Source organism: Sorex fumeus, unplaced genomic scaffold, assembly GCF_029834395.1.
Source record: "Sorex fumeus unplaced genomic scaffold, SorFum_2.1 ptg000030l, whole genome shotgun sequence".
NCBI lineage: Eukaryota > Metazoa > Chordata > Mammalia > Eulipotyphla > Soricidae > Sorex > Sorex fumeus.
This window is the reverse complement of record NW_026606087.1, coordinates 21,330,556-21,342,139: the sequence shown is the minus strand read 5'-3', so window position 1 is coordinate 21,342,139 and position 11,584 is coordinate 21,330,556. Positions and strand designations below refer to the sequence as shown.

The following is an 11,584-nucleotide window of genomic DNA, read 5'->3' as shown; positions in this document are numbered from 1 at the left end:
AGCCACTGCTGCCTGGTTCCGGGGAGAGTGACGCCCGCCTTTCTCTCTGCCCTGCTCCTGTGCTGGGGTAGTTTCCTGGAAGTCTTCGGGGCAAGCTCACCCACTCTGACATCTGAGTGCATGCTGGCTCTCAGCTGCGAGGAGGAAGGGTCAACACTGGGTTCTCAGTACTGCCCCACTAGGCAGAACACTATAAGCACAACAGTAGCTACCCCCAAACTGGCTCAACCAGAAAACGCATCTGTAGACCTGCTGCTGGTATGAGGATCGGCGAGAAATTCCCCCTGAAGCGGTCCAGAATATATCTGTGGCCCCTGACCCACAGATACGAAGGGACTCCCACTGTGTACCAGGCCCTATGGAGACTGTCCCTTCTCAGCCCATGGCCCTCCTCGGCCATGCCCACAGCTCCGTGACCGCATGGCTGAGTGCAATGACCTAGTTATGGAAGTCGCTGCCTCTCACACATGGCCGTGAGCTGTGCGGGGCAGTGCCCGGGACTGGCTTTGCCAGGCAGCACCCAGTGAGTGCGGCAGAGCTGGAGAGCACAGCTCGTCCTGCTTGGATCCTCCCTCACATGGAAGGGAAGCTCTCAGTGTCACCTCCCCCATGCCACGTGCTCCTCTGGTGCCCCCAGTCTCTCGCACTTTCTCATGCTTGGTGGCCTGGGATCTCGTGTGTGGCAGAGTGCAGCTGTTCGGGAACTCGACGCCGTGGAGGTGGGAACAGCAGAGAGGCAGAATCCAAAGTGGCTGGGAGCAAGGGGACCGGCTTCCTCTGACAGCACGTGAGCCGGGATGGACGAGCCGGTTCTCCCGGGGGAGCAGAGAAAGTGTTTTCATGAGACAGAATCTCCTGGTGATGACCATGCTGTGTGTGACGCAGAGGTGGCCACAAAACTGTTCCCATCTGGCGGCAACGGAGCTGAGGGAGCTGCCCTCTTCATTCCAGAGGGCTGACCCCGGCTTTGAAAGAGATTCTGCCCTGGGTCAAACGCTGTCACGGGGCATCGGGCACCAGAGAAACCTTTCCCGGAGGGCAGATGAACTCCGCTGCAAATGTCACCGTCATATTTCAAGAACATGCCAGGGAGGCTCGATTCCCTGCAGCTGCCACCCACCCCGGACAGCACGGAGCCAAAGCACAAATCGCCGAAGACTCAGAGATTGCCTTCGCTTTTTGGCAATAAAGGATTTTTTTAATTAGGATCTACACATTATTCGGAGGATACAATACTATCATGTGGACACTCAGTGGACTGCAATGTTGTGTCAATGAAGCTTTCATATGAAGTGGAAGCCCAGGAATATTTCAGTGTCTTGCTCTCCGGCGGGTGGGTTGGATCCCCACCTGCAACCTCCCGAGGGGGGGCCTGCACTGGGTCGTGGGCGTGCAGTGGGGACCCAGGTCCCAACACCAGCCTGGCTGCCTCAGTCACCTGGACGCTGAGTGACAGCTACGGTTTCCTTACAGCGAACTGACTGTTTCCCCACTCCCGGAATGCATAAATGCACACTGCTTCTCTGGAAGCAAGCGGAAGGCACTTAGTGAGGGCTTTAGACGCGAACGTCCTTCACCTTAGGAACTTCCATCCCAGGGCTGAGAGATCGTACAGGGGTAAGGCGCTCACTCCCCTTACCCAACACCCCACATGCCAGGAGTGACCCCTGAGCGCCAAGCCAGGAGTAAGCCCCGAGCATTTTAGCCAGGGTGTAGCTAAAAGCCGTGAAAACAAAAATCTAAGAATGAAACCAGTGGCAGGGTCAGACTTATGGACAGCGCCCCGAGCCGGCGTCTAGCAGATCGTGAGGAGCCCGAGACATGGGTCTTCCTGCAGCCCCTCTCCTCCTCCGTGGCCCAGTCCTCAGCTTTCCGACCACAGTGCGTCAGTCAGCCGGCAGCCCAGGCGGTGGCTTGATCAATGGCTGTGTGCAGGGGGAGGGCGGGGCAGGTGGGCGGGATCCTGGGGCTGCAGAAGGCAGCCAGCAAGGCACAAACAGAGAGCTCTTCGCTTCAGGGAGACCTTGAGCGAACCCAGCACCTGCCCCCTCTGTTAGACAGGGACACAGCTGCCCGGGCTAGTGCACATGGCAATGAAGGAGTGGCCAGTGGCAGCCCCCGTGCAGCTGGGCCAAACGGGCTCTGGACCTCCGGAGCCAGCAGCAGCCCCGCCCTGCTGGTCCCCATCCCCCCATCTGAAGATTATCACCGTGGTCCTTTCTAAGACAAACCCACTGTCTTAGAAAGGGACTGAGGGGCTTGACCCTCTGGGCCAGGATGAAGGAGCAGGACAGGGTCCCACTGGGCCACAGAGGGAGAGCATTTGCCTTGTAAGCGCTCATCCAGGATTGATCCCGACATCCCCTGTGGACCCGGAGCCCCGGCCCGGAGTGATTCCTGCCTGCAGAGCCAGGAGTAAGCCCTGAGCATGGCTGGGTGTGGCCCCAAGCCAAACAAGCCAAACAAACAAAAAATTAAACAACAGCAACAACAAAAGGACCAAGTCCCGCACAAGAGATGGGACCTTGGAAAGGGGTGTCTCGCGGGGGGAATAGAACCTGCCTTATTCCCTGGGGAGGGGACACCCCTCTAGGCTCTGTTGGACATTCTAGGCAGGCATCCAGCAGCCTGGGGTCCACGCCCAGCACCAGGCGGTCCCCTCCACACAACTGGGAGCACCTCACACCCCCCAGCACCATTCGGGCAGCAGCCCCTGAGGTCTTCCAAGTGTGTCCCCAAATCCAAAGGGGAAAAAAAGACCTCTACTTGGAGACGCGAGGAGAGGGGCTGGGAATGTGGTTCCCTGGGAAAGTACAGGCTTTCTTCTCAGGGTCCCAAGAAAGCCCCCCGGGCACCGCCAGGAGTGATGCCTGAGCACAGCGCCAGGAGCAAGCCCTGAGCATCCCCGATGTAGCCTCAGAACGTGAACAAGAAAGGTGGCTGACGGTGAGAACGGGAATGGCGGTGCAACTCTTAACCTCTACACTGGAAGCTCCCACACTATTATCCACTGAGGGCGCATCAATATTTTGATTTTGAAAAATTAATGAGGGACAGGGAGATGGCTGGAGGCCCAGCTCTGATCCCCAGCTCTGCCCAACATGGCTCTGACACATGCACATGGGAATGAATGAATAAGTGAACAGAGTGCTGTGCATTAGGGCAGTCCCGAGTGTGTTCCTGGGACAGGTGTCACCGAGACACACAGAGCCCTGGAGGGAAGGGGTCCCTGTCTGAGCTCATACCATCCCCTCCCCCTTAGCCCAGCACTCACTCGGACCCTGCCTTCCCGAAGCTGCCTCGAGCCAGCCCGGGAAGTGCCTGCTTCTCCCTGTCCCGGCCCCCTCTCGAGCACTGAGAAGAGAGTTCAGGCTTCAGACTACCCCCACCTGCAGAACTCATGCCCTCTCACCCCCCTGAGCCACCTCACCCCCAAAGGACACCAGCGTGCACCCGTCTGCCCGTCAGCCCCTACTGCCGCCCGGAGTCTTCTCTGCAGGGTCCTGCATGACAGCCACACCCAGACAGTCACACAGTACAGTAAGAATCATGAACCTCCTGGGCTCTTTGTGTCCCCCTTAGGGACCCTCCCTGCTGCCGCTTTGGAGGGACAGTCCTCGGTCCCGCTGGTTCACCTCTGACCCGACATCACCCAGTGCTGAGAGGGGACCAACACCCCACCCCTGCCCAGGCTGCTTCCTCCCTCCTGGTCTCTCGCCTCCCCCCACCTCCAGCAAAGCCCAGCTGCCGTGCTCGGTGAACCCCACCCCAGCGGCAGACACAGCCGGGCCCTACGGCGGCGATGAGCCTAGAGGCCCCTGGGCGTGGTGCCCTCTCCAGGCGAAGGGCAAACGGGCAGACCCCCTCAATGCACAGTTGCATATCCCCCCACTTCCAGTCTCTGGCAATCCATGACGCGAGAGGCCCAGCCTCCCCAGGGCCCCATGCTCCCCTCCGGCTCACCCCCTCCCCCCAGTCCACAGCTGCCTGGACAGGAAAGAGGTGCGGGGCCACGGCAGAGCCCTATGGCCAGCCCAGCACCGGGCCAGCGGAACAGGCGGCAGCCCCTGCACTGACCCCTCTGCCCAGCTCAGCCCTGCATGCCCCTGTCCCTGAGGGTCTCAGCATCAGGAAAGGAAGACTCCAGAGAGGTCACGAGCCAGGAGAAGGGCACCGAGGCCGTGGCCATTCTCAAAAAGACTTGAACAAGCACTGCTACAAGGAGCAACACGTTCTCACCGGGACAGGTCCAAAGCGGTGGGGACCCCCAGGCAGAGAAAAGGCTGGAAGGGGGGGCGGGGGGAGGGGCGGGTGATCTCCAGGTACCCAGAGCTGCTCTCTAACATCCTTCCTCCTCCTGACACCTGAGTCCCCTGCAGGTGTGGCCCCCAGGACTCAGCCTGCAGTGCCCATCTCTCTGTCTCAGCTTGCAGCCGCTGGCCTGCCTGCGGGTCTGACCCCCAAACAGGCAGAATGAAAGAAAAGTGCTCTCCCACTGAGGAGCAGCAGGGATGAGGCTGGAGCCCCCCCCCCCCCCCCCCCGGCCCTTTCCAAGACCACCGCGGGGGAAGGAGACCATGAGGGGTCTCGGGTTTGCCCAGGCGCTCCTGGTGGGGGGGTGGGAGGGGAGGGGGCGTCTGCGCAAGGATGTTCTAGCAGCAGCAGCAGCACCGCGAGCGGTGGCAGCCTCCTGGCGCGACTCCACCCCTGTCTGGGCCACAACTAGCCCCACCCCTTCCTCTGGTGGTACCAGGGCAGCTGCGGGCAGCCCAGGCTGGGGCGGACTTTCAGGACCCCTGGGGCGTTGTGCTCGCCCAAGGGCGGGGAGGGGTGGGGTGAGGTGGGACCTCCTCCTTACACAACCGCTGGAGGAGGCTGCGGCCCAGAGAGGGTCAGCCACTCATCCAAGGTCACACAGCGAGGCCCAGAGGGGGTCAGCCACCCACCCAAGGTCACACAACGAGGCCCCCTGATGCACCCAGCCCTCCGCCTCCCGGATCGGAGCCGGGGGCGAGACCCTGGCGCGCGGTCCCGGCTCTGTAGGCGCGGCGCGCACACGCCCCCCACGCCCGCGACCCCCCGCCGCTTACCTGCGGACCCCCAGAGAGCCCTTGCTGGGGAGCGGTGCAGCTGGTGCAGACCCCCGCCGAGGCTAGCTCGGGAGGGCGAGTCCTCCGCGAATACCCCGATCGCGGCCGCCCTCCGCCGGGTCCCCGACGTCAGGGATGCTGCGCGGTGGAAAAGTCCAGCCCCGTGTCCAGCCCGCCGCGCAGCCGCCGCCCGGCCGCGGGAGGACGCGGGGATGGAGGCTGGGGTGGGACGGAGTGCGGGGAAACAGGGCGGAGTCGGAGCGCGGTCCACCCCGCGCACGGCCGGCCGGCCACTCCGCGGCGGCCCCTTTAAGGGCAGCTGGCCCGAGCGCCGGCGGGGGGGGGGGGATGGGGGGCGGGGCGGGGCCCCCCCGCACTGCTCCGCCAAGTGCCTCCTGGGAGATGTAGTTCACGGCGGGCGCGCGGAGCCGGGGAGAGCGGCCCGGGAGGACTACAAGTCCCAGAGTGCCGCGCGCGGGCCGCGGCCGCCCCGCCCCCGGGCTGGGCTCCGGGCCCCGCCCCCGCCCCCTGGGCAGAGCCGCGCTGGCCGCCCGCGGCGGGAGGCTGCAGAGCAGCGAGCGAGGGCCGGAGGTGGGTGCGGCGCGGCCGGGGGGCAGCCGGGGAGCCCGCTCAGCCTGCCGGCCTCGCCCTTCGCCTCTGTGCTGGCGGGGCGGGGGGCGGGGGGCGGGGGGCGCGGGCCGAGGCCGGCGGGGGACGCGGCGGCAGGTGCTGGGCCCCGGGTCTGCAGCAGGGGAGGCTGCGCGGGAGCGGGGCCCGGGCATCGCCCTTTGCCGGCGTGCTGCTGCTGCCCGTCTTGGGCCTGACGCCCCCTCCCCCACCCTTCCTGGGGCGCCGCCCCCCCAGCGCCGGGCCCGGGCCGCTGGGGCTGGCGCGTGACCGTCCGCAGCCGCCGCCCGCGCCCACGTGACCCCGCGCTTGAGCAGCGCCCGCGGCTCTCCCCGAGCACCTGCTGTGTCCTGTGTCCGCGGCGGGTGGGGAAGGGACCGCTCGGGACCCCCCCGGGCGGGCGACGTGGCCCCCGCCCCCTGGCACTGCCGGAAAGGGGGTCCCGGTGCCAGGGAAGGAATGCACGTTCGGGCTCGAGCTCGGGGTCGGGGGGGGGGGGGTGCTGCCCTGCCTGCCCAGCGCACCCCCCACCCCGCCCCAGGTCAGGCCCTGAGAGTGTCCCCAACCCAGCCGGCTGGCCAGGTTGAGCAGGTCTCCGCAGAGGGGTCCTCCGCCGCCTCCTGAGCTCGCCTGGCAACCACCCCCCCCCCCACACACACACACACACCCCACCCAGGAAGGAGTTTCCAAGTCCTGCCTGCCTTTCTCCGGGTGATGGGACCCGCTTGCTCACCCACTCTGCCTGCCAGGCAGCCAGCTGCCCTGGCTCTCGGAGACTGCAAGCGGGACACGGGTGTGGAAGCCTTCCTCCAGATCCTGGCTGGCCGCCGGTGAGCGTGGGTTCAAGTGGAGTGTTGCAGAGATGGGGCAGCAGGGAGAGCACAGCTGGCCCCAAGGCCACCCCCCAGCACCCATAGGCTCCCCTGAGCCCCGCCAGGAGTGATCCCTGAGCACAGAGCTGGGAGTAAGCCGGGTTGTGTGACCCTCCCCCCCACAAGAAGCAATGGATCATTTGTGGTGGGGTGCTTGTGTCTGGGGTGAGCCAGGTGGATGCAGGGACTCCCCTGCAAGGTGAGGTGGTGGCGGTTGTCACCTGAGCCAGATGAGGGGTCTGGTTCTCATGCTCTCTGCCCTCCAGGCTCCCTTTCCAGGCCATGTCCTGCTGTGCGGCTCACGTGTATCCCGGGTCTGGGAAACCCTTCTCCCCCAGGAGAGGTCACGCAAGTGTGTGGGCTCCCTAGAGAGCAGAACTAGGTAAATGGGGCTGGAGTGACCTCTGCTGAGCAGAGGGCGGGGGGAGCAGTGGGTGGGTCCCCGCAGGGTGCTGCAGGCTCTGAGCTGCTCTTCACCCCGGAGCATCCCTTCTTGGCGCTGTGTCCCTTCCGTGTCTGTGACCCCCCCGGCCCCCCCATGTGGCTGGAACCCCAGGTTTGGGGGTATTCAGGGCCCAATTCTGGCTTGGTGCGGGGGGATCAAACCAGATGCCAGCCCATGTTGTCTGCAGTCGCAGTGGAGGTGCATAGGTTTCCATCCGGGAGAGTTCCGGAGAGTGTCTCCAGGGTTTCTCTCTGCACTTCCTGAGCGGGTGAGAAACCTCCCTTTTTGGGAAGATACCAGGAAGGAATTTCTGCATCCCCTCCTCTGCCACCAGCGGACAGCAGAAGGGGGGCACTCTGGCCGGCCCTGGTAGGGAGGAGACTGAGGCAGACACCGGGCCAGCCCTGCATGCTCCCCTCCGCCGTCAGAGCCCGAGTGAGCTCCTGTGAGTGTGCTCGGGGCCTGACGGGAGCTCTGTCCCCTGAAGGGGTTGTCCTCTCCTGAAGGGCCTCACAGGTTTCCCTTCCTCTCCATGGGGTCACCACCGGCTGTCGCCCTTGGTGCCTGGGGAACCGGGGTCCAAACTTGGAAACACACATTTTGGTTTTGTTTTGGGGCCACAGGCAGTGGTGCTCTGGGCTCAGGAATCACTCGTGGTGGTGCTCAGGGGGACCCTGTGGGGTGCCGGGGATTGAACCCAGGTTGGCCGCATGCAAGGCAAGCACCGTACCTGCTGTACTATCACTCCAGACCCTGGAACCGCAGATAGTGGGAGCCTTGGCCCCTCAAACTGTCAGTCAGGTCCTGAGCGGTGTTCCATGACTCAGTGGGGTGGGCATTTCAGAAGACAATTCTTGTTTTTTTGGGGGGGGCCACATCTGGCAGTGCTCAGGACCTAGCTCCTGATGGGGACCAGGCTGTCTCTCCAGTGGCCTCAGCTCTGCCCCAGCAGGCCCTGGGGGGTAGGGCTTAGGACGCTCTGGAGGTCATTTTTCACAGGTGGTGTGAAGTGGGGTGGAGGTCCGGAGGTCGCGTTTCTGCACTTGGCCCCCATTCATGCAGCCGGGGGGGGGGGGGAGGGTCAGGCTCCCAGCAGCACATTCCCTCATGGGGTGGGGGCCTTCAGAGGGACACTGTGATGGGGCCAACCCTCAGTGTCCCCTGTGGCCCTCAGTGTCCCCTGTGGACAGTGGTGCCCCCCCATGTCCTCGGTACTCCCCGTGGCCCTTGGCCACCACCGGACATGGCCGTCCTGGATGTGAGCCTGGCACCGCGGGGCTCTGATGAGGCACAGGGGCTGAAGCGTGGCAGCCTGTGTGCCGGGGTGGGGGGTGGGGAGAAGGGGTCAGGTCACTGTGCGTGTATCCAGGACTGGCCAGGGCACCACCCCCCTGGGGCTCATCCCAGGGCCGGGTCCAGGAGGGCAGTTGCTTGGCAGCTTTCACGGACAGAACAGAGGCCGTCACCTGTTACTGCCATCAGAGTGGAATCGGGAGGCCAGAGACACCGTACAGGGTGCCTGGGCACGAGCCTGAGCGTCCTTATGAAAGGGACCCCAGAGTGCGCCCGTGTCCTTTCCACCACGCCCGGACACACCGAGAAGGCGGCCGGTTGCGCCTACCGGGACCTCGAGGCTTCGGAGTCCTGGGCCAGGCAGCAGATGCAGCCAGGTAACGGTGGTCTCTCCCTCCCCCCTCCCCCGTCTCTAGGGCTCCTGCCGGGCCCGCCAGCCCCCTGCCATGTCCGACCCCATCACGCTGAACGTCGGGGGGAAGCTGTACACCACGTCCCTGGCCACCCTCACCAGCTTCCCCGACTCCATGCTGGGTGCCATGTTCAGCGGGAAGATGCCCACCAAGCGCGACAGCCAGGGCCACTGCTTCATCGACCGGGATGGCAAGGTCTTCCGCCACATCCTCAACTTCCTGCGCACCTCGCACCTGGACCTGCCCGAGGACTTCCAGGAGATGGGGCTGCTGCGGCGCGAGGCCGACTTCTACCAGGTGCAGCCCCTGATCGCCGCCCTGCAGGAGAAGGAGGTGGAGCTGTCCAAGGCGGAGAAGAACGCCATGCTCAACATCATGCTGACGCAGCGGGCGCAGACGGTGCACTTCACGGTGCGCGAGGCCCCGCAGATCTACAGCCTGTCCTCCTCCAGCATGGAGGTCTTCAACGCCAACATCTTCAGCACCTCCTGCCTCTTCCTCAAGCTCCTGGGCTCCCGGCTCTTCTACTGCTGCAACGGCAACCTCTCGTCCATCGCCAGCCAGCTGCACGACCCCAACCACCTGACGCTGGACTGGGTGGCCCACGTGGAGGGGCTCCCCGAGGAGGAGTACACCAAGCAGAACCTCAAGCGGCTCTGGGTGGTGCCGGCCAACAAGCAGATCAACAGCTTCCAGGTATTCATGGAGGAGGTGCTGAAGATCGCGCTGAGCGACGGCTTCTGCCTCGACTCGTCCTACCCGCACGCCCTGGACTTCATGAACAATAAGATCATCCGCTTGATCCGGTACCGGTAGGGGGCGCCGCAGAGGGGCTCACGGCCGCCGCCGCCACTGGCACCTGCACAACCAGATGGGACCCGACCTGCCTCTGACCAGTGTCGCCTTTGCTCTGGCCCCTTCGAGCTGGGGATGGAGCTGGGACAAGTCGGGGTGGAGGCGGCTGGGCTGGAATATTGGCAGGGATTCCTCCAGGGGGCTCGTCCCTGTCCCCCGGGCCCCCTGCAGGAGAGGGTTGGGGTGAGGGCAGGAAGCTTCTCCCAGGTCTCCCAGACGGCCCTGCCCAGGGCCCGGCTGTGAAGTGCACTTTCCTCCCGGCCAGGAGGAGCTTGGAGTCAGGCCCAGGGCTCAGACAGAGGGTTGCCGTTTGAGGGGCTCCTGGCTCTGGAAGCAGCCCCCATCCCTGCGAAAACTCGGTCAGCGAGGCCCAGCGTAGCGGATGACCCTGGGGACCCGCCTCAGGTCATTCTGTGCCCTTGACCGTGGTGGTTTCCCACCAGTAGATTCGAAACTCTCAGGGTAGACACCGTCGGACAGTCTCACGTGGCCTTCCCCGCCCCGCCCCGCCCAGCCCCGGCCTCCGCCCGCTGCACTCGCCTCTGCCCGCCAGAAGCAGGTTGTTTTCCAGGCCAGCCACTGGCTGCTGGAAAGTTCTTTCTGGGCCAGGCAGATAGTACGGGGCAAGGAGCTTGTATTGTCCACAGCCGAGCTGGCTTTGATCCCCAGCTCCTCATAGCGTCCCCTGCGCCCCATCGGGAGTGACCCCAGAGCCAGGAACAAGGCCTGAGCTCTGCCGGGTGTGGCCCCCAGCCCTCCCCCCACACACACAGGGGAAAGAAGTTTCTTACGCGGGAGCTGGCTCCTTCTGCAGTGCTCTCACGCAGAGCTCAGTGTCCGCTGTGGAGGCCACTCTCCAAAGCAGAGTTGGCCCCTGTCATTCGGCCACAGAGTCAGTGACCCGCCCCCACCCCCCACCCCTGCCCGCCCCGTGCTCACTCCCCCAGGCTCTGCCTCCGGCACCCTCTTCTGGCAGGGACTCGGTGGGCAGCGAGGAGGCGGGGGTGGCTGAAGCACCCGTTGTCCTCAGAACAAGCGTGCAGCCTCTTGGATGCTGCTCCGGGACTTTCCCCAGTGGCTTTTCTCAGTCCTCGCCCGCCCGTAGATCTGCCCAGGGTCAGAGCCAAGGGCACCGGTACCACCCCCTGGGCGATGAGCCGTGCAGCACCCCCGAACTGCGCGTGATGATTCGCCTCTGGAGTCGCCCCTTTGGCTCAGGCAAAGCCAAGTGACATGGAGCCCCCCGGGGGAGAGCCGAGGAAGGGGGTGCGGGAGCCTGTGTGCTGGGGTCCACCCCCTCCAGGAGCACCCGGGGGTCCCAAGTCCCCAGAGAGCCCCGCAGGGACTGGGTGGGGCAGTGAGCGAGTGGAGGCCACTGTCGGCCTCACCCCTGCCCTCACCTCCTCTTCCCCAGGCTGCTTGGTTGCTTGATGCTTCAGCCCAGCGACTTGACTGTGAAGAGAGAGAGAGAGGGCGAGGGTCGGGGGGGTTGTGGAGCCTCTCTGCACCCTGGGACCCTGGCAGGCCCCAGCCAAGCCGCCGCCTCTTCATCTGTGAAATGGGTTCTAACCGTGACACAGAACTTACCTACCTCATAGGGCTGGTGTGGGCCCAGGCACCATCTGGCCTCGAGAATACAGCATCCAGGATGGATGTTTGGTGGTTTCCTTGTCTGGCTTCTTTGTGGGTGGGGAGGAGGGAGGGAACCGTGGCCCCAGCGCCAGCCTGACGTGTGCCCCTCTGCGTGAGCCACTGTGCTCTCCTGCCCGCGCCTTTCTCCCCATGGTGGCCCCAGCGCGGGTTTCCCGCTGGGCTCAGATGCTCGCTGTAGGGAGACCTGGGGGTTTGTGCGGGGCCCACGTGGCCCCAAGCCCAGTGGGTTCAGGCTGACTCGGGTTCAATCCCTGGCACCACACGTGGTCCCTGGAGCCCCAACACACCAGCGTGTGGCCCCCCAACCAACAGTGATGAAAACTCTTGAGGGGCTCC

At 64.8% G+C, this 11,584-nt stretch overlaps 1 protein-coding gene across 2 annotated transcripts; it reads left to right on the top strand.

Annotated features, from left to right (window-relative positions):
- The first annotated feature begins 5,660 nt into the window (after positions 1-5,660).
- KCTD21 (potassium channel tetramerization domain containing 21) lies at positions 5,661-10,528 on the top strand. 2 transcript variants are annotated; one of them, XM_056115840.1, is made up of 2 exons: positions 5,661-5,681; positions 8,744-10,528. In XM_056115840.1, the coding sequence occupies exon 2, from the start codon at positions 8,774-8,776 to the stop codon at positions 9,554-9,556; it is 783 nt and encodes a 260-aa protein (XP_055971815.1). In that variant the 5' UTR covers positions 5,661-5,681; positions 8,744-8,773; the 3' UTR covers positions 9,557-10,528. The 2 variants fall into 2 exon arrangements, with proteins under 2 accessions (XP_055971815.1, XP_055971816.1); XM_056115841.1 differs by lacking the exon at positions 5,661-5,681 and adding an exon at positions 6,527-6,547.
- Positions 10,529-11,584: the final 1,056 nt, after the last annotated feature.